General features: G+C 46.7%; 1 protein-coding gene across 2 annotated transcripts; it reads right to left on the bottom strand.

The window, feature by feature from the left end:
- Positions 1–422: 422 nt before the first annotated feature.
- ccdc177 (coiled-coil domain containing 177) lies at positions 423–17,973 on the bottom strand. Of its 2 annotated transcripts, none has more exons than XM_014175158.3 (3): positions 17,843–17,973; positions 8,673–15,971; positions 423–3,240 (listed from the first exon to the last, which is right to left on the bottom strand). In XM_014175158.3, exons 1-2 carry the CDS (start codon positions 17,876–17,878, stop codon positions 12,957–12,959), a joined length of 3,051 nt encoding a protein of 1,016 aa, XP_014030633.3. In that variant the 5' UTR covers positions 17,879–17,973; the 3' UTR covers positions 423–3,240; positions 8,673–12,956. The 2 variants fall into 2 exon arrangements, with proteins under 2 accessions (XP_014030633.3, XP_014031429.3); XM_014175954.3 differs by lacking the exon at positions 17,843–17,973 and adding an exon at positions 17,057–17,715.
- Positions 17,974–27,276: the final 9,303 nt, after the last annotated feature.

The following is a 27,276-nucleotide window of genomic DNA, read 5'->3' as shown; positions in this document are numbered from 1 at the left end:
TGTTGTTATTCTGTCTCTCACTGTTCAAATAAACCTACCATTAAACTTATAGACTGATCATTTCTTTGTCAGTGGGCAAACGTACAAAATCAGCAGGGGATCAAATACTTTTTTCCCCTCACTGTATATGTTTATTGTATATGGTATACAAGCCGTCTATATACTGTCCTCCTACTAATGATTCAAGGACATCTGGGGAAAAATCATGTATACAGTTATTGAGCAAATAGGATATGTGAGTTGCTCTATAACCACTGTGACAATGTGATGGTATAATCAAGCTTGCTACATACAGTACAGGCCTTAAACCTGTTTGACCTGACCTCTACACCAAAGATGTACTCTTGAAAATAGAAATGCAATTGTGAATTACCCATATAGCCAACACACACACACACACACACCCACACACAATGCAAGTGGACTTGGAAACATGTTGGGATTTATTTTTCTCGTATTTGATTGTTGATTGTATTTACATAGATTGCCAACTTTTGAAACAGCTTTGAATACATTTGAAGGTAAACTGACAGAGATAGATTTTTATCTGATTATAATTATAATATGAAACCAGTTTCTAACTTAGCCTGGTCCTAGATCTGTTTGTGCTGTCTTGCTTGACAATGACCATAGGATTTGCCAAGATAGCACAAACATCTGGGACAGGAGTAGGTTCAATGCTACATGGGTATATTTTCTGTTCTCGACCAGAAACACAAAGTAGGAAACACTCATCACACTCACTGCTAACAAGCATCTCACTGTAAATTATACAAATTAATATATACAGAGCATTCAGAAAGTCTTCATCTTGTCTTTATCCACATTTTGTTACATTACAGCCTTATTCTAAAGTGAATTAAATCAAAATGTTCCCCCTCATCAATCTACACACCATAATGACGAAGCAAAAACAGGTTTTTTAGAAATGTTAGCAAAATTATACAAATAAAATAACTGAAATATAACATTTGACATAAGTATTCAGGCCCTTTACTCAGGGGGATGGTGCCAGGGTTCCTCCAGATGTGACGCTTGGCATTCAGGCCAAAGAGTTCAATCTTGGATTCATCAGACCAGAGAATCTTGTTTCTCATGGTCTGATCGTCTTTAGGTTCCTTTTGGCAAACTCCAAGCGGGCTGTCATGTGCCTTTTACTGCGGAGTGGCTTCCGTCTGGCCACTCTACCATAAAGGCCTGATTGGTGGAGTGCTGCAGAGATGGTTGTCCTTCTGGAAAGTTCTTCCATCTCCATAGAGGAACTCTGGAGCTCTGTCAGAGTGACCATTGGGTTCTTGGTCACCTCCCTGACCAAGGCCCTTCTCCCCCGATTGCTCAGTTTGGCCGGATGTCTTGGTGGTTCCAAACTTCTTCCATTTAAGAATGATGGAGGCCACTGTGTTCTTGGGGACCTTCAATGCTGTAGAAATGTTTTGGTACCCTTCCCCAGATCTGTGCTTAAACACAATCCTGTCTCAGAGCTCTATGGATAATTCCTTCAACCTCATGGCTTGGTTTTTGTTCTGACATGCACTGTCAACTGTTGGGACCTTATATAGACAGGTGTGTGCCTTTCCAAATCATGTCCAATCAATTGAATTTACCACTGGTGAACTCCAATCAAGTTGTAGAAACATCTCAAGGATGATCAATGCAAACAGGATGCACCTGAGCTCAATTTTGAATCTCAAAGCAAAAGGTCTGAATACTTATGTAAATAAGGTATTTCTGTTTTTCGCTTTGTCATTATGGGGTATTGTGTGTAGATTGATGAGGAAAAAATGTATTTAATCCATTTTAGAATAAGGCTGTAACCTAACAAAATGTGGAACAAGTCAAGGGGTCTGAATACTTTCCAAATGCATTGTATAACTTAACACATGACGTGTCCCACTGCGGAAAATAAGCCCTCATGTTTTAGGGCAGGGAAACATAACATCATATTGAACCTAATATTGTGGTAATAATGTTCAACCTAGGCCTTGTTCTGGTTCAATACACTGAAGCCCTCTAAGAGCCCATTGAGGATAGCACTGAGTATACAGAGGAGTAGAACTAGTTCTATTGGCTGTAGGTCAGTGTTCTGTAGGTCAGTGTTCTGTAGGACAGGTAGGAGTAGAACTAGTTCTATTGGCTGTAGGTCAGTGTTCTGTAGGTCAGTGTTCTGTAGGACAGGTAGGAGTAGATCTAGTTCTATTGGCTGTAGGTCAGTGTTCTGTAGGTCAGTGTTCTGTAGGACAGGTAGGAGTAGAACTAGTTCTATTGGCTGTAGGTCAGTGTTCTGTAGGTCAGTGTTCTGTAGGCCAGGTAGGAGTAGAACTAGTTCTATTGGCTGTAGGTCAGTGTTCTGTAGGTCAGTGTTCTGTAGGTCAGTGTTCTGTAGGACAGGTAGGAGTAGAACTAGTTCTATTGGCTGTAGGTCAGTGTTCTGTAGGTCAGTGTTCTGTAGGACAGGTAGGAGTAGATCTAGTTCTATTGGCTGTAGGTCAGTGTTCTGTAGGACAGGTAGGAGTAGAACTAGTTCTATTGGCTGTAGGTCAGTGTTCTGTAGGTCAGTGTTCTGTAGGTCAGTGTTCTGTAGGACAGGTAGGAGTAGATCTAGTTCTATTGGCTGTAGGTCAGTGTTCTGTAGGACAGGTAGGAGGAGAACTAGTTATATTGGCTGTAGGTCAGTGTTCTGTAGGTCAGTGTTCTGTAGGACAGGTAGGAGTAGAACTAGTTCTATTGGCTGTAGGTCAGTGTTCTGTAGGTCAGTGTTCTGTAGGACAGGTAGGAGTAGAACTAGTTCTATTGGCTGTAGGTCAGTGTTCTGTAGGTCAGTGTTCTGTAGGCCAGGTAGGAGTAGAACTAGTTCTATTGGCTGTAGGTCAGTGTTCTGTAGGTCAGTGTTCTGTAGGACAGGTAGGAGTAGAACTAGTTCTATTGGCTGTAGGTCAGTGTTCTGTAGGTCAGTGTTCTGTAGGACAGGTAGGAGTAGAACTAGTTCTATTGGCTGTAGGTCAGTGTTCTGTAGGACAGGTAGGAGTAGAACATTCAGGACTGTTCTCTAGGGCATCATGGTAGGAGGCAGATTTCTATTGGCTGTAGGTCACTGTAGGCGTGGCTGTAGGGTTCTGTAGGCCACAGACTAGTCGGCAGAGTTATTTTGGCAACAGGAGTGTTCTTGTAGGGTATGGTAGGTAGAGGTGGGGGCACTAGGTAGGTGGAGGTCATCATCGCCCTTACCATCCTTGCCATGATCTGCAACACATATAATCCATTATGACATTTTAATATTGAAGTTATTAAGATAAAGATGTTCCCTTTTAAATATAACTTTTTTTCCTCAGAGGCAGATAAATAGCCCATGTTTGTAATTCTGCCAGCTCACTCCAGTTCACCTCACCTCCCCTCTGGCCAGCTGAAGGGCACACAGAATTTGCATCCCAAATGGCACCCTATTCCCTATATAGTACACTACTTTTAACCAAAGCCCTATGTGCCATGGTCAAAAGTAGTGCACTAAATAGGGAATAGGGTGCCATTTGGGACGCACATAGAGGTCTGCAGTCAGTATAGTAAGCCTAACATACTTCTCTCTGCCAGGCCGGACTAATGCGACAGGGAACAGCTCTAATACATTTCGGCCTTTATATTTCATCTCATCCTTTAGAATCTAGATGTATGTTGGCAGATTTTCTATTCTGTTAAAAGCAAAATAATACAGTGACAAAATAATAAAGGACAGGTGCCATTCTAAGCTGTGTAGAAAGCTAGAGAGAGAAATACAGATTAAAGAGCGAGAGAGAGAGGGGTAGGGAGAGAGAGGGATCTGTGCAGAGAGAGAGAGAGAGATGGAGGGAGAGAGAGGGATCTGTGCATATATAGAGAGAGAGATGGAGGGAGAGAGAGGGATCTGTGCAGAGAGAGAGATGGAGGGAGAGAGAGGGATCTGTGCAGAGAGAGAGAGAGATGGAGGGAGAGAGAGGGATCTGTGCAGATAGAGTGAGAGATGGAGGGAGAGAGAGGGATCTGTGCAGATAGAGAGATCTGTGCAGATAGAGAGAGGGATCTGTGCAGATAGAGAGAGAGAGAGGGGCAGAGAGAGAGAGCGGGATCTGTGCAGAGATAGAGAGAGAGGGATCTGTGCAGATAGAGAGAGAGATGGAGGGAGAGAGAGAGGGGCAGGGAGAGAGCTGGATCTGTGCAGATAGAGAGAGATGGAGGGAGAGAGAGGGATCTGTGCAGAGAGAGAGGGAGGGAGAGAGAGGGATCTGTGCAGAGAGGGAGGGAGGGAGGGAGGGAGGGAGGGAGGGAGGGAGGGAGGGAGGGAGGGAGGGATCTGTGCAGGGGGAGAGGAAGGGAGAGATTGAGAGTGATCTGTGCAGAGAGAGAGAGAGAGAGAGAGGGTAGGTGGGAGAGAGAGAGAAAGAAAGAGAGGCTGGCTGACTGTAGGGTATTTTTCTGTTTGTTTCATTAGTCTATTGTTGACACAGTCCCAACATGTTTTGCTTGTCAGCAATCAAGTTTTCAAGATATGTAATGTTCAAAATATAGCAATCTGGCATGTATGATCAACTAATGAAACAAATACCAGTTTTCCTTTAAGGGATTTCTCTCCCTCACTCTGAACCCTGTCCTGGAATGAGCAGAAAGCAAAGCTCTGCAAAGCCCTGCTCCAAACAGTTGTCAATGTTATTGCACATTAGCTCAGCTTGTCTCCAATAAATGTCCTTTAGGAATCTACTTGCTAGATGAGAGAAATCTGCAACTATAGGTCAGTTGAGAGGCACACTTTCTGCTGTGTGCAGGAATGAAAAGCTGGAGGCGTTTGTCCTCCGCTCGGCTCCCCTCCCCCCGTCTCTCCAGCCTGCAGCCTGTCAACAGCCTTCCCCTCCTCTCCTCTCCCCCTTCTTTCCAGCCTGCCAGCACCCCTCCCCTCCTCTCCCTCCTCTCTCTAGCCTGCCAGCACCCCTCCCCTTCTCCCACCCCTTCTCCAACCAGCACCGACAGTCCCTCATCTCTCCAGCCTGCCAGCACCCCTCCCTTCTCCAACCAGCAACAACACTGAGTCTCTCCCCTTCTTCAACCAGCACCAACACTGACAGTCCCTCCCCTTCTCTAACCAGCACCAACACTGACAGTCCCTCCCCTTCTCTAACCAGCACCAACTCTGACAGTCCCTCCCCTTCTCTAACCAGCACCAACTCTGACAGTCCCTCCCCTTCTCTAACCAGCACCAACTCTGACAGTCCCTCCCCTTCTCTAACCAGCACCAACACTGACAGTCCCTCCCCTTCTCCAACCAGTACCAACACTGACAGCCCCTCCCTACTCCAACCAGCACCAACACTGACAGCCCCTCCCCTTCTCCAACCAGCACCAACACTGACAGTCCCTCCCCTTCTCCAACCAGCACCAACACTGACCATCCCTTCCCTTCTCCAACCAGCACCCCTCCCCTTCTCCAACCAGCACCAACACTGACAGCCCCTCCCCTTCTCCAACAAGCACCAACACTCAGTCCCTCCCCTTCTCCAACCAGCACCCCTCCCCTTCTCCAACCAGCACCAACAATGACAGCCACTCCCCTTCTAAAACCAGCACCTCTCCCCTTCTACTACAGCACCAACACTGACAGTCCTTCCTCTTCTCCAACCAGCACCAACACTGACAGTCCCTCCCCTTCTCCAGCCAACACTGACAGCCCCTCCCCTTCTCCAACCAGCACCCCTCCCCTTCTCCAACCAGCACCAACACTGACAGTCCCTCCTCTTCTCCAACCAGCACCAACACTGACAGTCCCTCCTCTTCTCCAACCAGCACCAACACTGACAGTCCCTCCCCTTCTCCAACCAGCACCAACACTGACAGCCCCTCCCCTTCTAAAACCAGCACCTCTCCCCTTCTACAAACAGCACCAATACTGACAGTCCTTCCTCTTCTCCAACCAGCACCAACACTGACAGTCCCTCCCCTTCTCCAGCCAACACTGACAGCCCCTCCCCTTCTCCAACCAGCACCCCTCCCCTTCTCCAACCAGCACCAACACTGACAGTCCCTCCTCTTCTCCAACCAGCACCAACACTGACAGTCCCTCCTCTTCTCCAACCAGCACCAACACTGACAGTCCCTCCCCTTCTCCAACCAACACTGACAGCCCCTCCCCTTCTCCAACCAGCACCAACACTGACAGTCCCTCCCCTTCTCCAACCAGCACCAACACTGACAGCCCCTCCCCTTCTCCATAAACACCAACACCGGCAGCCCCTCCCCTTCTCCAACCAGCACCAACACTGACAGCCCCTCCCCTTCTCCAACCAGCACCAACACTGACAGTCCCTCTCCTTCTCCAACCAGCAACAACACTCAGTCCCTCCCCTTCTCCAACCAGCACCCCTCCCCTTCTCCAACCAGCATGTCTCCCATTCTCCAACCAGCACCAACACTGACAGCCCCTCCCCTTCTCCAAACCAGCACCCCTCCCCTTCTCCAACCAGCACCAACACTGACAGTCCTTCCTCTTCTCCAAGCAGCACCAACACTGACAGTCCCTCCCCTTCTCCAACCAGCACCAAGACTGACAGTCCCTTCCCCTTCTCCAACCAGCACCCCTCCCCTTCTCCAACCAGCACCAACACTGACAGTCCCTCCCCTTCTCCAACTAGCACCCCTCCCCTTCTCCAACTAGCACCACTCCCCTTCTCCAACCAGCACCAACACTGACAGCCCCTCCCCTTCTCCAACAAGCACCCCTCCCCTTCTCCAACCAGCACCAACACTGACAATCCCTCCCCTTCTCCAACCAGCACCAACACTGACAGTCCCTCCCCTTCTCCATAAGCACCAACACTGACAGTACTTCCTCTTCTCCAACCAGCACCAACACTGACAGCCCCTCCCCTTCTCCAACCAGCACCAACACTGACAGCCCCTCCCCTTCTCCAACCAGCACCAACACTCAGTCCCTCCCCTTCTCCAACCAGCACCCCTCCCCTTCTCCAACCAGCACGTCTCCCATTCTCCAACCAGCACCAACACTGACAGCCCCTCCCCTTCTCCAACCAGCACCCCTCCCCTTCTCCAACCAACACCAACACTGACAGTCCCTCCCCTTCTCCAACCACCACCAACACTGACAGTCCCTTCCCCTTCTCCAACCAGCACCCCTCCCTTTCTCCAACCAGGACCAACACTGACAGCCCCTCCCCTTCTCCAACCAGCACCAACACTGACAGTCCCACCCCTTCTCCAACCAGCACCAACACTGACAGTCCCTCCCTTTCTCCAACCAGCACCAACACTGACAGTCCTTCCCCTTCTCCAACCAGCACCAACACTGACAGTCCCTCCCCTTCTCCAACCAGCACCAACACTGACAGTCCCTCCCCTTCTCCAACCAGCACCAACACTGACAGTCCCTCCCCTTCTCCAACCAGCACCAACACTGACAGTACTTCCCCTTCTCCAACCAGCACCAACACTGACAGTCCCTCCCCTTCTCCAACCAGCACCAACACTGACAGTCCCTCCCCTTCTCCAACCAGCACCAACACTGACAGTCCCTCCCCTTCTCCAACCAGCACCAACAGTGACAGTCCCTCCCCTTCTCCAACCAGCACCAACACTGACAGTCCCTCCCCTTCTCCAACCAGCACCAACACTGACCATCCCTTCCCTTCTCCAACCAGCACCAACACTGACAGTCCCTCCCCTTCTCCAACCAGCACCAACACTGACAGTCCCTCCCCTTCTCCAACCAGCACCAACAGTGACAGTCCCTCCCCTTCTCCAACCAGCACCAACACTGACAGTCCCTCCCCTTCTCCAACCAGCACCAACACTGACAGTCCCTCCCCTTCTCCAACCAGCACCAACACTGACAGTACTTCCCCTTCTCCAACCAGCACCAACACTGACAGTCCTTCCCCTTCTCCAACCAGCACCAACACTGACAGTCCCTCCCCTTCTCCAACCAGCACCAACACTGACAGTACTTCCCCTTCTCCAACCAGCACCAACACTGACAGTCCCTCCCCTTCTCCAACCAGCACCAACACTGACAGTACTTCCCCTTCTCCAACCAGCACCAACACTGACAGTCCTTCCCCTTCTCCAACCAGCACCAACACTGACAGTCCCTCCCCTTCTCCAACCAGCACCAACACTGACAGTACTTCCCCTTCTCCAACCAGCACCAACACTGACAGTCCCTCCCCTTCTCCAACCAGCACCAACACTGACAGTCCCTCACGTTCCCACGTACCCCTGCCCTCTCTGTCTCAGCTCTAACTTCTGCCACCTCTCAGCTCCGCCCCATCCCCTGGTGCTGTTACCATGGTAACTCCTACATGGAGGCCAAATCAGCGCCGTGTGTATTTCTCCTTCTGTTTTAATCAGAGAGACACTGGCCTCTAAAGCCTGTTGGCTACGATGGCAGGTTGTGCGTGTGTGTGTGTGTGTGTGTGTGTGTGTGTGTGTGTGTGTGTGTGTGTGTGTGTGTGTGTGTGTGTGTGTGTGTGTGTGTGTGTGTGTGTGTGTGTGTGTGTGTGTGTAGTGTGCGTGTGGTTGCGTGTGTTTGGTCACGGATGTAGTAAAGGGGGGATTAACACAAATACTGAACACGATACATATGATATGTAAAAACAACTACTACATTTAATTGGACAACATCATAAAAAGCTTGTAATTACCTGTTATGCTTCACACAGAGAGGCAAACTCTGTGCCTGGTTGGTTGCCGGATTATAGAAGGTGGTGATTTGGGGTCAGAGACTGGAGGAGAGACTGGAGGAGAGACTGGAGGAGAGACTGGAGGAGAGACTGGAGGAGAGACTGGAGGAGAGACAGGAGGAGAGACTGGAGCAGAGACTGGAGCAGAGACTGGAAAAGAGACTGGAGCAGAGACTGGAGCAGAGACTGGGGAAGGTCTAGAATGAGAGAGAGGAGGAGAGACAGGAGGAGGTTCTAAGAGGAGAGGCAGGAGGAGAGACAGGCGGAGAGACAGGAGGAGAGACAGGGGAAGGTCTAGAAGGAGAGACAGGAGGAGAGACAGGAGGAGGTTCTAGAAGGAGAGACAGGAGGAGAGACAGGAGGAGGTTCTAGAAGGAGAGACAGGAAGAGAGACAGGAGGAGAGACAGGAGGAGAGACAGGAAAATGGACAGGAGGAGGGTCTAGGAGGAGAGACAGGAGGTGAGATGAGGAGGAGTGACAGGAGGAGTGACAGGAAGATGGACAGGAGGAGGGTCTAGGAGGGTATAAAACATAGCGATATCTAATCTCTATGGTATAGAATGTTCTCCCCTGCAGAACCAGGAGGGTATAGGATATTCTCCCCTGCAGAACCAGGAGGGTATAGAATGTCCTCCACTGCAGAACCAGGGGGGTATAGAATATTCTCCCCTGCAGAACCAGGAGGGTATAGAATGTCCTCCACTGCAGAACCAGGGGGGTATAGATTGTCCTCCACTGCAGAACCAGGAGGGTATAGAATGTCCTCCACTGCAGAACCAGGGGGGTATAGATTGTTCTCCCCTGCAGAACCAGGAGGGTATAGAATGTCCTCCACTGCAGAACCAGGGGGGTATAGATTGTCCTCCACTGCAGAACCAGGAGGGTATAGAATGTCCTCCACTGCAGAACCAGGAGGGTATAGAATGTCCTCCACTGCAGAACCAGGGGGGTATAGATTGTCCTCCACTGCAGAACCAGGAGGGTATAGAATGTCCTCCACTGCAGAACCAGGGGGGTATAGAATGTCCTCCACTGCAGAACCAGGAGGGTATAGAATCCATAATAGCAGCAGAGGGGATGGAACAGGAGAGAGTCCAGGAGGGTATAGAAAACCTCTGCAGCAAAACTAGGAAGGTATAGATTCTATACTATACTCCACTGCACAACCAAGGCTCTGATGTTTCCTGTTATATGACATGAGGAGAGACAGGCATAGGATCCTGGAGGACAGTCCAGGAGTGTTTATATAACATACCGGTCTCTATACTATAGAACACCTCTACAGCAGAATCAGGTTCCAGGTAGATTCTATACTGCAGTAGAATCAGGTTCCAGGTAGATTCTATACTGCAGTAGAATAAGGTTCCAGGTAGATTCTATACTGCAGCAGAATCAGGTTCCAGGTAGATTCTATTCTACAGCAGAATCAGGTTCCAGGTAGATTCTACTCTACAGCAGAATCAGGTTCCAGGTAGATTCTATACTGCAGCAGAATCAGGTTCCAGGTAGATTCTATTCTACAGCAGAATCAGGTTCCAGGTAGATTCTACTCTACAGCAGAATCAGGTTCCAGGTAGATTCTATACTGCAGTAGAATCAGGTTCCAGGTAGATTCTATCCTACGGCAGAATCAGGGGCCAGGTAGATTCTATACTCCAGTAGAATCAGGTTCCAGGTAGATTCTATACTGCAGTAGAATAAGGTTCCAGGTAGATTCTATACTGCAGCAGAATCAGGTTCCAGGTAGATTCTATTCTACAGTAGAATCAGGTTCCAGGTAGATTCTACTCTACAGCAGAATCAGGTTCCAGGTAGATTCTATACTGCAGTAGAATCAGGTTCCAGGTAGATTCTATCCTACGGCAGAATCAGGGGCCAGGTAGATTCTATACTCCAGTAGAATCAGGTTCCAGGTAGATTCTATACTGCAGTAGAATCAGGTTCCAGGTAGATTCTATACTGCAGTAGAATCAGGTTCCAGGTAGATTCTATACTGCAGTAGAATCAGGTTCCAGGTAGATTATATTCTACAGTTGAATCAGGGGCCAGGTAGATTCTATACTGAAGTAGAATCAGGGTGCAGGTAGATTATATTCTACAGTAGAATCAGGGGCCAGGTAGATTCTATTCTACAGTAGAATCAGGGTCCATGTAAATTATATTCTACAGCAGAATCAGGGTTCTCTCTGATGCCTCATCAGCAGCTGGCTGGGTTGTGTTGTGCTGACATCACTCTGAGTGATGTCACGTTGCTCTGCCACAGCTGCTTCGTCAGCGGTTGGTTGGTCAGCTCGGCCGCACGGTGAAGACAGGAGGAGAGTACAGCCAAGGGCTCAGTAACAGCACAGTACAGAATACACTACACACTTAGAAAAAAGGGTTCCAAAAGGGTTCTTTGGCTGTCCCCATAGGAGAACACTTTTTGGTTCCAGGTAGAACCCTTTTCGGTTCCAGGTAAAACTCTTTTGGGTTCCATGTAGAACCCTTTTGGTTCCAGGTAGAACCCTTTTTGGTTCCAGGTAGAACCCTTTTCGGTTCCAGGTAGAACCCTTTTCGGTTCCAGGTAAAACTCTTTTGGGTTCCATGTAGAACACTTTTGGTTCCAGGTAGAACCCTTTTTGGTTCCAGGGAGAACCCTTTTCGGTTCCAGGTAGAACTCTTTTGGGTTCCATGTAGAACCCTCCCTGGAAAGAGTTCTACCTGGAACCAAAAAAGGGTTCTTCAAAGGGTTATCCTACGGTGACAGCCGAAGAACCCTTTTCGGTTCTAGATTTGTTTTCTAAGAGTGTACACACACAGTTTCTCCATCTGCATCACAACATACAAAAGAGTCCCTGGTCTGCTTTAGGGCTCTCAGACCACTCACTTGTGCTTCCTTTCCCCCTTTCTATCCGATTCTCTCTCCCCCCTACAGAAGAGAAGAGACTCCGTTAAAAGCAGCCAATGTGGTTAGTTGTCATGGAGTTGTGCTTCCCGGGGAAACAATGGTTCTTTTCATTCCAACAGCACAGCTCTCAGTTGGGTAGATCTGATATAGAGGGAGTGTGGAAGGGGCTGCGTTACAGCACTATTAGATGGAACGCTCTGATCCACATAATATACTATGTCCTAAACGGTTGGGTATATAATCCACAAGACCAGATCTTTGTCAACCTACATACACTATTTTTTCCTCTTTTTCTTCATCGATTTGCATATTATAAAGTGTACTTTTGGCATCAAGATAATATGTCTAAACAATACAAAGGAATGATTCGGATTTCATCAAATGTAAAATCAAATACAAATGGGTGAGGAGTTTAGAGGAAAGGGACATCATAGGACAGGAGATACCATTCCTTATGAGAGATAAGATGTTATCATAGGACAGGAGATACCATTCCTTATGAGAGACAAGATGTTATCATAGGACAGGAGATACCATTCCTTATGAGAGATAAGATGTTTTAAAGCTGTGCAGCATTGAAGCTAGTTAGGAGGCTATAACCAATCAGAGACCACTATGATGGCACACCAAATGATGACCACCAATCAGAGACCACTATGATGACACACCAAATGATGACCACCAATCAGAGACCACTATGATGGCACACCAAATGATGACCACCAATCAGAGACCACTATGATGACACACCAAATGATGACCACCAATCAGAGACCACTATGATGGCACACCAAATGATGACCACCAATCAGAGACCACTATGATGACACACCAAATGATGACCACCAATCAGAGACCACTATGATGGCACACCAAATGATGACCACCAATCAGAGACCACTATGATGGCACACCAAATGTGTTGGATGGATCCTTTATGATTTAAGGGAAAAGTAATCCAAAATAATTAGATTACGTTACTGAGTTTGGGTAATCCAAAAGTTGATTTTGCACAGGTAGCTAGCAACTGTAACGAATTACATTTACAAAGTAACCTGTCCAACCCTGACTATAGCCAAGCACATGGTAACCAGTAGTAACCAGTAATCCGGGGTAGTAACCAGTAGTTACCAGTAGCCCAGGGTGGTCAGTAGTTACCACTAACCAGTAGTCCAGGGTATTAACTAGTAGTTACCAGTAGTTACCACTAACCAGTAGTCCAGGGTAGTAACCAGTAGTTACCAGTAGTCCAGGGTAGTCAGTAGTTACCACGAACCAGTAGTCCAGGGTATTAACTAGTAGTAACCAGTAGTTACCACTAACCAGTAGTTTACCAGTAGCATGAAGGTGTGCCTCATCATTTGTCATCCAGGCTGGCTTTGAACTGGAACTGAGCCTCCAGATCCATCTTATCAAAGGTCCTCATGTTGGTCTCCTCCCTGACCCGGTCCCGTACGTGGAAGGAGGCGCGGGCGGTAGAGCGAGCGCTCTCCAGCACGGCTCTCTTCTCCCTGAAGATCTGCTCACTCTTCTCCAGTTTCCTCTCGATGGACTGGAGGAGCTCCATCCTCCTGGCTTGCTCCTCCCCTTCCACACGCTGTCTGTTGAGTCGTTGTAGTCTCTCCTTCTCCTGCCTGCTCTGTACTGCTCTCTGGGCTTTCTCCTTGGCCCTCTCCTCCGCCACCAGAGCTGCCTGCTGAGCCCGTCTCTCTGCTTCCTTGGCCCGGGCCTCCGCCTGCTGTTGCTGCTGTTTCTCCCTCTTCTCCGCAGACCTCCTTGCCTTCTGAATCTGTAGCTCCTCCCTCTTCGCCTTCTCCTTCAGCTCCTTGTCTCTCCTCTCTACAATCTGTTCATAGTTCTCCAGGGAACGGCTCAGCTTCTCCTCCGCAGCCTTCCGTGCCTCCTCCCGCTCCTCCTCCTCTCTCCGGGCGATCTCCCTGATCAGGGCTGCGTGGCGCCTCCTCTCGGCCCGGTTCAATCCCCGGCGCTCCTCTTGGGCCTGGTGCTCCTTCTCCTGCTTCTTCAGCTCAGCAATGGTAAGTTTCTCCTTGAGGAGGAGCTGCTCCTGCTCCAACACTGCAGACCTGTCCTCCTCCAGAGCCTTGAGGTTCTGCTCCTGATGTTCTTTCTTCTGTTTCTCCTCCCTTGCAGCCTGCTGGAGCCTCTGCTGCCTACTGCGCTCTTGCAGCTCCGCCAGCTCCCTCCACCGCTCCTCGCTCTCCGCCACCTGGCGCAGCTTAGCGGCCGACGACTCTCTCTCCTGCTGGCTGAGCCGGCGCTGGCGGTGGGACACCTGGGACTGCCACGCCCGCTGACACTGCAGCACCGCCCGCTGCTTCTCCCGATCTTCCCGCTCCCGTTGCAGGTCCCCAAGGCGCTTTTCGCTGTCCCACTGCAGGTGAGCCACGTAGCGCGTCTGGCTCATGATGTCCTCCTCTTGGTACCGGGCCAGCATCAGAGCAGCGATCTTCCTGTCCCGCTCCGGAACCGCTTTCAGCCCCCGCCGCCGCACCTCCTTGACGATACGCTCCACCTTCTGGGTGGTCTGGAGGGAGTGGCTAAGGTCCCCCAGGCTAAGGCTCCTCCCCATCAAGGAGTTGAAGGTGGCCAGGGTGCGGGCACGGGGGGAGGAGGACTTGGCCCAGTGGTCTCTGGGTCCATCCCAGCTGTAGGAGGAGGAGGCGCCGGACTCCTCTCCAGAGGAGGTGCAGGTGGTGGTAGAGTTGGTGGTGGAGGTGGAGATGGTATCCATCCTCCTTTGTAGGGACTCAAGGGAGTGGCTCTTCCCTCTGCCCTTTGGAGTGGACACAGGGTGACCGTTGTGGTGAGGGAACGGCCCTCCTAGACCCCCTGTGATGCCATTGAGAGCCGCTGTAGTCGGGGTAACTGGGCTCTGCACGGAACTCTTGAACATGGTGGATGTCATGGAGGTGGTTGTTCTGGGGAAGGAGGAAGGTTTGCAGGCTGATCTGGGGAAGGTGTTGGAGGCTTTCGGCGTGGTGGTGCTGCTGCTGGGGATCTTTCTGACCACTGGAGGTGGACCTGAGACAGGGCGGGGTGCCTTGGTTAGTTCTGAGGATTTAGGACGTTTAGCAGAACCAAAACCACAGTCCAGACCTTTAGATGATGAGGACACAGAGCTGAATGAGCTGGTTTTAGAGGACTGCAGATTGCTACTTTTAGCTAGAGGAGTTGTACTAGTTTTATTAATGCTTGGACCTGGTGTTGTAGTAGCAGCTCTAGAGGGCTGTCCTGTACTACTGGGGGAAGGTTTAGATTTAGTAGGACTAGAGGCCACAGGGCCTGGTTTAGATAGCTGAGTTAAGCTGGGTGTGACTGGTGCGCTGTGCTGTTCCTCTGTAGATGATGCAGCATGTCCGTTGACTGCAGCCTGAAGGATTCTCCTCTTATCTTCCCTTATGATCCTCTCTCTCTCCTCCCGGCATGCTCTAAGCTTGGCGTGCCTGTCCTTCTCATACACCTCAAACATGCCCGTCGCCACACGCATGGACCGTCCCGGGGCCTCCCGGGCGAAGTCTGACAACGGGCGCGACAAGATCTCCACGGGTTTGACCCCGCAGCGGGCGCAGGCCTCCAAGGAGCGGGGGCTGGTCAGGACATAACGACTTCCCTCTGCCACCGGGGTGTCGAAGTTATATAGGTCCAGGTGCAGCTTGGGGCATGGTTTTCTGGGCTCTGGGTCGCTGCTTGGAGGCTGGAGGTCTTGAGGTAGAGGGTTCGGAGCTTGGCTGCTGTCCGACAGGGGGGTTGCTGCCTCCAGACTGACCGGAGGGCTCTGTAGCTGGGTGTGTGGACTGGGAGGCTGGAGGTCTGGAGGGCTTGGAGAATGAAGCTGCCTGTCAAAAGGGTCCTGAAGCTGGGGGTGGGTGTGTGGACTGGGAGGCTGGAAGTCTGGAGGGGGAGGAAGCTGAAGCTGCCTGTCCGGAGGGCCCTGAAGCTGGAGCTCGGTGTGTGGACTGGGAGGCTGGAAGTCTGGAGGGGGAGGAAGCTGAAGCTGCCTGTCCAGAGGGCCCTGAAGCTGGGGAAGGGTGTTTGGACTGGGAGGCTGGAAGTCTGGAGGGCTTGGCGAATGAAGCTGCCTGTCCGGAGGACCCTGAAGCTTGGGATGGGTGTGTGGACTGGGAGGACTGGCCTCCTGTGCAACAGGGGGAGGAGCTACCATCCTCTCCCCCAGCCCAGCAGAGTGTATGGGTGTGGTCTCTGCATCACTGCAACCCACATCCTCACCCTCCTCTGTTGCTTTCCCATCAGCCGGGTCTGGTAGTCTGGTGGGTGCAGAGGTCACCGGCAGGGCCTCCATCTGTTTCCCCTTGGTCTGGTCCTCTGGCTCAGACGGGTCAACAACAGCTGGCTAATATTAGAACAAGAGAGGGAGGGAGGGAGGGAGGGAGGGAGGGAGGGAGGGAGGGAGGGAGGGAGGGAGGGAGGGAGGGAGGGAGGGAGAGAGAGAGAGAGAGAGAGAGAGAGAGAGAGAGAGAGAGAGAGAGAGAGAGAGAGAGAGAGAGAGAGAGAGAGAGAGAGAGAGAGAGAGAGAGAGAGAGAGAGAGAGAGAGAGAGAGAGAGAGAGAGAGAGAGAGAGAGAGAGAGAGAGAGAGAGAGAGAGAGAGTAAGTTAATGTAGAGGAATGGGGTGAATAGAAGAGAGAATTTTTAGCAGCAGGATTATATCAGGCCATCGCTCTGTCCTACTCTGTCCAGGGCTTAATCTGTCTGTATGTCTGTCTGTGTGAGTGAGGGAATATCTAGCGCATATATTTTGTTTTTACATGCATGGACGGTGCTTCTGCTGCATACATACATTCATTCATACATATATTCTCTTATATGATTCACATATACTGATTATGCTCCAGTTGAGGCCTTCTATCTTTCAGGGGATTTTAATTAACCAACAACAAGAAGTAATGGAATTATCCCACGATGTTGGAGGGAACCTATTCATTTATATGAATTATTTTACATGTCTATGAACAAGCACAGGATGCCTGCTGCAATGCACATATCATACACAGGCCGAACACATAGCCTAACAGACTAACCACTTATTGCAGGCAGTTCTTTCCACATCCCAATTAAATGTGCTTTACATAGAATAGAATAGAATACAATAGAATAGAGCCATATAATGGAGAAGAAGAAACACAATTAAAGATACTATAAATAATACTATTTTATTACTTATTAATAAGTCATTCATAGGCCTACACACATGAAATATAGTGTATTACCATGTTATTAAAGCTGATCTATAATAGGCTATGTCTGCAGGCCTACGTCTACCAAAACAACTCCTGTCACATCGCATCAACAGATAATCATCACAGATGACACATCTCACCCCAAACCGAGATTGTTTTAATCTGGGGGGGGGGGGAAAATTATGATCATTAATATGTATAGGCTATAACCTACTGACTGAAACAAAACCGTCACTAACCTGCCACTTTGACGATTGTTTCCCAAACCGATGCTTTCTAGTTCCAAATTAGTGCGTTTAGTCCCCTCCACGCCCTGCATACTACCAGGTGACGGAGGAATTATTACTCTGTGCGCTGACAGACCCAGCGATGGAAGATCACAGACGTCACCGCGACCTCTGAACGACGCGACACAGACGCCGTCTTTCTCCGTCTGTTACAGAGGGCCGTTCTTGATGACACGACTCGATGCAGTCTTTCAACTCTTCGTGTTTACATTTATCTGCAGCTTCTATTATTATTATTATTATTATTTAATTTATACAGCAAATAGTTAGGCTATATTCTGTGGTTTAGTCTTTGCTTAGTCTCTGTGCTAGGCTGGTGTGCTCAGTCTCCACCTGCTGTTCTGCTCTCTCCCGCATCTCTCCATCCCTTCATCTCATCTCTTCATCCGCTACCATAGCCCCGCCTGCTTCTGCTGCTGCTTGTGACAATATGGTAAAAAATATATTGTGCAATGACACTGCAATGCAATCCCCCCTTCTCCCTTTTGTCTGCTCATTTTACATTATAAAACGACAATATTATATTACTGCAATAATATAATAATATTTGATTATTTCCAAAATATAGCAGTATAGCATTTATTCTCTATTTTGCAGCAATGTAACTAAGGCCTATGTAGGCCATATGAAGCCTATAATTGTAAACGATTGACCACTAGGATTTTTACACAATGTTATATTTCCTAGGCTTTAGAAGAAAACAAATCGAAAACAGTAGTTACGCAGTAACTGGCTTACCTTATTAAAGATCCCGAAAGCTTCCAAAAAATACATGTTTATTATTCAAGCTATTAATAGACAGGATGCTGTATTTCAGCGTTCTAATTCTGTGTTATTTCATCCATCTGCAGCTAGCCATCTGCCATAGACAGTATATATCTGCCAGTGGGCTTCCGTGGGGGTGGCCAAGACTGTAATGAACTAATATAGCCACTAGGGGATGCTGTAAGGTCATGGCATTAGCTTTACAACGCTGTAATTTACAATGCCTTCAGAAAGAATTCATACCCTTTTGACTTATTCCACATTTTGTTACGTTACAGCCTGAATTCAAAATGGATTAAATCACCCATCTACACACAATACCCCATAATGACAAAGTAAAAAAAAAATGTTGACATTTATGCAAATCTCATTTGCATATATATCCACACCCCTGAGTCAATTGTTTGTAGAACAATTCCCCCTTCCCTCTTCCCCTTCCCTCTTCCTCTTCCCTCTTCCCCTTCCCTCTTCCCCCTTCCCTCTTCCCCTTCCCTCTTCTCCCTTCCCTCTTCCCCCTTCCCTCTTCCCCTTCCCTCTTCTCCCTTCCCTCTTCCCCTTCCCTCTTCTCCCTTCCCTCTTCCCCTTCCCTCTTCCCCTTCCTTCTTCTCCCTTCCCTCTTCTCCCTTCCCTCTTCCCCTTCCCTCTTCTCCCTTCCCTCTTCCCCTTCCCTTCCCCCTTCCCTCTTCCCCTTCCCTCTTCTCCCTTCCCTCTTCCCCTTCCCTCTTCCCCTTCCCTCTTCTCCCTTCCCTCTTCCCCTTCCCTCTTCCCCTTCCCTTCTCCCTTCCCTCTTCTCCCTTCCCTCTTCCCCTTCCCTCTTCCCCTTCCCTCTTCTCTCTTCCCTCTTCCCCTTCCCTCTTCTCCCTTCCCTCTTCCCTCTTCCCTCTTCCCTCTTCCCCTTCCCTCTTCCCCTTCCCTCTTCTCCCTTCCCTCTTCCTCTTCCCTCTTCCCTCTTCCCCCTTCCCTCTTCCCCCTTCCCTCTTCCCTCTTCCCCTTCCCTCTTCCCCTTCCCTCTTCCCCCTTCCCTCTTCCCCTTCCCTCTTCCCCTTCCCTCTTCCCTCTTCTCCCTTCCCTCTTCCCCCTTCCCTCTTCCCTCTTCTCCCTTCCCTCTTCCGTATTAAATCAATCAATCAATCAATTGTGCAACATTTGCCCATTATTCTTTTCAAAATTCTTCAAGCTGTGTCAAATTGGTTGTTGATCATAGCTAGACAACCATTTTTAGGTCTTGTCATAGGTTTTCAAGTAGATTTAAGTCAAAACTGTAGCTCAGCCACTCAGGAACGTTCACTGTCCTCTCCAGTGTAGATTTGGCCTTGCGTTTAAGGTTATTGTCCTGCTGAAAGCTAAATTCATCTCTCAGTGTCTGGTAGAAAGCAGACTGAAACAGGTTTGCCTCTAGGATTTTGCCCGCATTCCGTAAATCTTTTATCCTGGAAAAACTCCCCAGTCCTTAACGATTACAAGCATACCCTTAACATAACGCAGCAACCACTATGCTTGAAAACCTAGATTTGCCCCAAACATAACACTTTGTATTCAGGATAAAAAGTGAATTGCTTTGACACGTTTTTTACAATATTACTTTAGTGCGTTGTTGCAAACAGGATGCAAGTTTTGGAATATTTTGTTTCTGTACAGGCTTCCTTCTTTTCACTCTGTCAATTAGGTTAGTATTGAGGAGTAACTGTAATGTTTTCTCCTATCACAGCCATTAAACTCTGTAACTGTTTTAAAGTCCCCATTGGCCTCATGGTGAAATCCCTGAGCGGTTTCCTTCATCTCAGTCAACTGAGTTAGGAAGGACACCTTTATCTTTGTAGTGACTGGGTGTATTGATACACCATTCAATGTGTAATTAATAACTTCACCATGCTCAAAGGGATATTCAATAAATCTGTGTTTGAAATTCACTGCTCGACTGAGGGACCTTACAAATAATTGTATGTTTAGGGTACAGAGATGAGGTATTCATTCAAAAATGATCTTAAACACTATTATACTTTTTGGAGAAATGTCCTCTGGTCTGATGAAACAGAAATAGAACTGTTTGGCCATAATGACCATCGTTATGTTTGGAGGAAAAAGGGGAGGCTTGTAAGCCGAAGAACACCATCCCAACCGTGAAGCACGGGGGTGGCAGCATCATGTTGTGGGGGTGCTTTGCTGCAGGAGGGTCTGGTGCACTTCACAAAATAGATGGCATCATGAGGGAGGAAAAATATGTGGATATATTAAAGCAACATCTCAAGACATCAGTCAGGAAGTTAAAGCTTGGTCGCAAATGGGTCTTCCAAATGGACAATGACCCCAAGCATGCTTCCAAAGTTGTGGCAAAATGGCTTAAGGACAATAAAGTCAAGGTATTGGAGTGGCCGTCACAAAGACCTGACCTCAATCCTATAGAAAATTTGTGGGCAGAACTGAAAAAGCGTGTGCAAGCAAGGAGGCCTACAAACCTGACTCAGTTCTACCAGCTCTGTCAGGAGGAATGGGCCATAATTCACCCAACTAATGGTGGGAAGCTTGTGAAAGGCTACCCAAAACACTTGACCCAAGTTAAACAATTTAAAGGCAATGCTACCAAATACTAATTGAGTGTATGTAAACTTCTGACCCACTTGGAATGTGATGAAATAAATAAAAGCTGAAATAAATCATTCTCTGTGCTATTATTCTGACATTTCACATTCTTAAAATAAAGTGGTGATCCTAACTGACCTAAGACAGGGAATTCTTACTAGTATTAAATGTCAGGAATTGTAACAAACTGAGTTTAAATGTATTTGGCTAAGGTGTATGTAAACTTCTGACTTTAACTGTACATAGACTTGGAATCATTGGCCACTTTATTTAATAATGTTAAAATAATGTTTACATACCCCCACACTGGCCACTTTATTTAATAATGTTTAAGTAATGTTTACATACTGCTTTACTCATCTCATATTTAATTGTCTTGTAGTTCATTTCACTCCAACATTGCTCGTCCTAATATTTATATATTTCTTAACTCTATTATTTTACTGTAGATTTGTGAATTGTTGTAAATTGTTAGATATTACTGCACTGTTGGAGCTATGAACACAAGCATTTCGCTACACCCCCAATAACATCTGCTAAATTTGTGTATGTTACAAATAACATTGGATTTGGTTAGGACCCTTTTTGTTGCATGTAGAACGCTTTTGGTTCTAGGTAGAAACCAATTGAGTTCCATGTAGAACCCTTTTGGTTCTAGGTAGAACCCAATTGGGTTCCATGTAGAACCCTTTTGGTTCTAGGTAGAACCCAATTGGGTTCCATGTAGGACCCTTTCCCCAGAGGGTTTTACCTGGAACCAAAATGGGTTTGAATCCGTGAGCTGACAAGGTAAAAATCGGTCATTCTGCAAGGTAATTAACCCACTGTTCCCCAGGTAGGCTGTCATTGTAAGTAAGAATTTGTTCTTAACTGTCTTGCCTAGTTAAATAAAGGTTAAAGAAAAAATTCTACCTGGAACCAAAAGGGTTCTATGGGGACAGCCGAAGAACCCTTTTGGAACCCTTTTTTCTAAGTGTATAATCTCCAGCCGGCACAGCCAGAAGAGGACTGGCCATCCCTCAGAGCCTGGTTCCTCTCTAGTTTTCTTCCTAGGTTCCAGCTTTTCTAGGTAGTTTTTCCTTAGCCACCATGGTTCTATATCTGCATTGCTTGCTCTTTGAGGTTTTAGCCCTCAGCCCTGTTATGTAAGGATATAAGATTTATTTGCGGCCTGCACGCACTAAGTATTTAAAACATTAATTAATTTACTATTTGCTCTGGGGCCTGAGTTTAGCAACTACCAAGTAGTCTGAGAGCCAAAAACTCTTGAAATGTAGCCTAATGTTTATTTGATATTAGAGCTAGGCCCAGGCCTATATTTCATTTTCAGACCTCCTTGTACTTTCCAGGCAGTCCTTGATGTCAACAAAATGAGGTATTCTACAAACACACTTCAAAATCCTGCTGGCTCCCTTTTTCTCTACCACATTTTCCTTTGTTGTTGACCAGGATTCAGCTATGTCAGCCTTATTCCCTCTTCACACAATAAGCCCCATCACTTATGAAATCATCTTTACTATGCAGAAGATGTCTAAATATTTTTGATATCTAACAAGGATTTTTTCCAGAGCTGAAAGTCTGTGTTTACAGAGTGAACATTTCCATGCTCCTGACCGGTTAGTTAAGGTTAGAGGACAGACAGACACTGCTAATGAGAAGACCTTAAGAGAACATTGTTTCTATCTAATAACTCTTCTAAAAACTATTCTAAAAACTCCTGATCTCTCTACAGTATAGAAGAGATATTTGCTTACTATTATGCACAGCTTGTTGTTTGTGTAGAAGTTGCATTTCACTTCACACTGACATGTGCATCCAGTGACAGGCGCTTCCTCTGACTGTGACGTGAATTACCTGGCAGTATGGAATCACTCAGGCCTCAGACACACTGAGAGGGAAACATCTTTCATGAATGGGAATGGATAAATGTTTAAAAGGATGACTTTCATAGCGAATATTTCAGTTAGACTGGAAAAGGAAAACCCACACTAGGAATAGTCTTTACAGTGGCTTGCGAAAGTATTCACCCCTGCTTGGCATTTTTCCTATTTTGTGACCTTCCAACCTGGAATTAAAATAGATTTTTGGGGGGGTTTGTATCATTTGATTTACACAACATGCCTTCCACTTTGAAGATGCAAAATATTTTTTTTTGTGAAACAAACAAGAAATAAGACAAAAAAATTGAAAACTTGAGTGTGCATAACTATTCACCCGCCCAAAGTCAATACTTTCTGGAGCCACCTTTTGCAGCAATTACAGCTACAAGTCTCTTGGGATATGTCTCTCTAAGCTTGGTACATCTAGACACTGGGATTTCTGTACGTTCTTCAAGGCAAAACTGCTCCAGCTCCTTCAAGTTGGATGGGTTCCGCTGGTGTACAGCAATCTTTAACCTCTATGGGCTAGGTGGGACGCTTGCGTCCCACCTACTCAACAGCCAGTGTAATCCCGTGGCGCGTTATTCAAATTCCTCAAAAATGCAAAAACTTCAATTTTTCAAACATATGACTATTTTACACCATTTTAAAGACAAGACTCTCGTTAATCTAACCACACTGTCCGATTTCGAAAAGGCTTTACAACGAAAGCAAAACATTAGATAATGTCAGCAGAGTACCCAGCAAGAAATAATCAGACACCCATTTTTCAAGCTAGCATATAATGTCACATAAACCCAAACCACATCTAAATGTAGCACTAACCTTTGATGATCTTCATCAGATGACAACCCTAGGACATTATGTTATACAATACATGCATGTTTTGTTCAATCAAGTTAATATTTATATCAAAAACCAGCTTTTTACATTAGCATGTGACTAGCATGTGACTAGCATTCCCACCGAACACTGCCGGTGAACTTACTAAATTACTCACGTTAAACGTTCACAAAAAGCATAACAATTATTTTAAGAATTATAGATAAAGAACTCCTCTATGCACTCGATATGTCCGATTTTAAAATAGCTTTTCGGTGAAAGCACATTTTGCAATATTCTCAGTAGATAGCCCGGCATCACAGGGCTAGCTATTTAGACACCCAGCAAGTTTAGCACTCATCAAAGTCAGATTTACTATAAGAAAAATGTTATTACCTTTGCTGTCTTCGTCAGAATGCACTCCCAGGACTTCTACTTCAATAACAAATGTTGGTTTGGTTCAAAATAATCCATAGTTATATCCAAACAGCGGCGTTTTGTTCGTGCGTTCAAGACACTATCCGAAAGGGTAAATAAGGGTGACGAGCATGGCGCAATTCGTGACAAAAAAATTCTAAATATTCCATTACCGTACTTCGAAGCATGTCAACCGCTGTTTAAAATCAATTTTTATGCCATTTTTCTCATAAAAAAGCGATAATATTCTGACCGGGAATCTGCGTTTAGGTAAACAGACGAAAGAAAATAAAGCATTCGGTCGACTCAGGCACGCGCCTAAACCCATAGTACTCTGATCGGCCACTTGCCAAACGCGATAAAGTGTTTCAGCCAGAGCCTGCCTCGATATCGTTCAGCTTTTTCCCAGGCTCTGAGAGCCTATGGGAGCCGTAGGAAGTATCATGTTATTGCAAAGATCCTCAGTCTTCAATAAAAAGAGCCAAGATGAAACACAACTTGTCAGACAGGCCACTTCCTGCATGGAATCTTCTCAGGTTTTGGCCTGCCATATGAGTTCTGTTATACTCACAGACACCATTCAAACAGTTTTAGAAACTTTAGGGTGTTTTCTATCCAAAGCCAATAATTATATGCATATTCTAGTTACTGGGCAGGAGTAGTAACCAGATTAAATCGGGTAAGTTTTTTATCCGGCCGTGTCAATACTGCCCCCTAGCCCTAACAGGTCATACCACACATTCTCAATTGGATTGAGGTCAGACATATGAATGTTTCCCCTTAAACCACTTGAGTGTTGATTTAGCAGTATGCTTAGGGTCATTGTCCTGCTGGAAGGTGAACCTCCGTCCCAGTCCCAGTCTCAAATCTCTGGAAGACTGAAACAGGCTTCCCTCAAGAATTTCCCTGTATTTTGCGCCATCCATCATTCCTTCAATTCTGACCAGTTTCCCAATCCCTGCCGATGAAAAACATCCCCACAGCATGATGCTGCCACCTCCATGGGGATGGTGTTCTCGGGGTGATGGAAGGTGTTGGGTTTGCGGCAGACACATATTTTTTTCTGGCCACTCTTCCACAAAGCCCAGCTCTTTGGAGTGTACGGCTTAAAGTGGTCCAATGGACAGATACTCCAATCTCCGCTGTGGAGCTTTGCAGCTCCTCCAGGGTTATTTTTGGGTTCTTTGTTTACTCTCTGATTAATGCCCTCTTTGCCTGGTCCATGAGTTTTGGTGGGCAGCCCTCTCTTGGCAGGTTTGTTGTGGTGCCATATTCTTACCATTTTTTTTATAATGGATTTAATGGTGCTCCGTGGGATGTTCAAAGTTTTGGATATTTTTTTATAACCCAACCCTGATCTGTACTTCTCCACAACTTTATCCCTGACCTGTTTGGAGAGCTCCTTGGTCTTCATAGTGTCGCTTCATGGTGGTGTCCCTTGCTTAATGGTGTTACAGTCTCTGGGGCCTTTCAGAACAGGTGTATATATATACTGAGATCATGTGACAGATCATGTGACACTTAGATTGCACACAGGTGGACATTATTTAACTAATTATGTGACTTCTGAAGGTAATTGGTTGCACCAGATCTTCAGTCAGTGTTTATTCACGTTTGGGCGAAACCCTTTGTCAGTGTTCAGTACAAATGTTTGGGCATCACTCTTTGTCAGTGTTCAGTTAACTACGTTAGGTCGACATCATTTGTCAGTGTTCAGTTAACCACGTTTTGGCAACACCGTTTGTTAGTGTTCAGTCACATTTGGACATCACCCTTTGTAAGTGTTCAGTCACGTTTGGGAATCAACATTTGGCAGTGTTCAGTGAACCACGTTTGGGAAACACCCTTTGTCAGTGTTCAGTTAACCATGTTTGGGAAACACAATTTGTCAGTATCAGTGAACCACGTTTGGGCAACACCCTTTTTCAGTGTTCAGTTAACCACGTTTGGGCAACACCCTTTGTCAATGTTCAGTTAACCACGTTTGGTCGACACCATTTGTCAGTGTTCAGTTAACAACGTTTGGGAAACACACTTTGTCAGCATTCAGTTAACCACGTTTGGGCAACACCCTTTCTCAGTGTTCAGTCACGTTTGGTCAACACCCTTTGGCAGTGTTCAGTTAACCAAGTTTGGGCAACACTCTTTGTCAGTGTTCACTTAACCATGTTTTAGCAGCACCCTTTGTCAGTGTTCAGTTAACCACGTTTGGGCAACACCCTTTGTCAGTGTTCACTCACGTTTGGGCAACACACTTTGTCAGTGTTCAGTCACTTTTGGGCAACACCCTTTGTTAGTGTTCATTCAAGTTGGGCGACATCCCTTGCCTTGTCAGTCTTCAGCTAACCACGTTAGGGCAATTCCCTTCATCAGTGTTCAGTCACGTTTGGGCGACAACCTTTGTCAGTCTTCAGTTAATCACGTTTTGGAAACACACTTTGTCAGCATTCAGTTAACCACGTTTGGGCAACACTTTTTGTCAGCATTCTGTTATCCAAGTTTGGGCAGCACCCTTTGTAAGTGTTAACTTGTTATGGATAGGGGGCAGTATTTTCACGGCCGGATAAAAAAACGTACCCGATTTAATCTGGTTATTACTCTTGCCCAGAAACTAGAATATGCATATAATTGGTAGCTTTGGATAGAAAACACTCCAAAGTTTCTAAAACTGTTTGAATGGTGTCTGTGAGTATAACAGAACTCAAATGGCAGGCCAAAACCTGAGAAGATTCTGTACAGGAAGTACCCTGTCTGACCATTTCTTGGCCTTCTTTGTCATCTCTATCCAAAACAAAGGATCTCTGCTGTAACGTGACACTTTCTAACGCTCCCATAGGCTCTCAGAAGGCGCCAGAATGTTGAATGATGACTCTGCAGTTACTGGCTGAAAAACAGTAGCGCATTTGGATAGTGGTCGATCTGAGAACAATGAGACGGGCGTGCGCATGCACGTGAAGAGTCCATTTTAGATGATCAGTCTTTGAACAAAAACAACGACTCCCGGTTGGAATATTATCGCTATTTTACGAGAAAAATCGCATAAAAATTGATTTTAAACAGCGTTTGACATGCTTCGAAGTACGGTAATGGAATATTTTGCGCGTCACCCTTCGTCACCCTTCGGATAGTGTCTTGAACGCACGAACAAAACGCAGCTATTTGGATATAACTATGGATTATTTGGAACCAAACCAACATTTGTTGTTGAAGTAGAAGTCCTGGGAGTGCATTCTGACGAAGAACAGCAAAGGTAATCCAATTTTTCTTATAGTAAATCTGAGTTTGGTGAGTACCAAACTTGGTGGGTGTCAAAATAGCTAGCCCGTGATGGCGAGCTATCTACTCAGAATATTGCAAAATGTGCTTTCACCGAAAAGCTATTTTAAAATCGGACACCGCGATTGCATAAAGGAGTTCTGTATCTATAATTCTTAAAATAATTATTATGTTTATTGTGAACATTTATCGTGAGTAATTTAGTAAATTCACCGGAAGTGTTCGGTGGGAATGCTAGTTCTGAACGTCACATGCTAATGTAAAAAGCTGGTTTTTGATATAAATATGAACTTGATTGAACAAAACATGCATGTATTGTATAACATAATGTCCTAGAAGTGTCATCTGATGAAGATCATCAAATGTTAGTGCTGCATTTAGCTGTGGTTTTGTTTTTTGTGACATTATATGCTAGCTTGAAAAATGGGTGTC

This window comes from Salmo salar, chromosome 01 (genome assembly GCF_965601325.2).
Source record: "Salmo salar chromosome 01, fSalSal1, whole genome shotgun sequence".
NCBI classification, from domain to species: domain Eukaryota; kingdom Metazoa; phylum Chordata; class Actinopteri; order Salmoniformes; family Salmonidae; genus Salmo; species Salmo salar.
Note: the sequence above shows the minus strand (reverse complement) of the source record. Positions and strands in the feature narration are given on the sequence as shown.

Coding starts and splice junctions, on each gene's coding strand:
- ccdc177 (XM_014175158.3), bottom strand. CDS start 17,878: ATGTATTTTTTGGAAGCTTTCGGGATCTTTAATAAG. Junction 15,972..17,842: donor CTTTCGGGATCTTTAATAAG/GTAAGCCAGTTA, acceptor TTCTAATATTAG/CCAGCTGTTGTTGACCCGTC.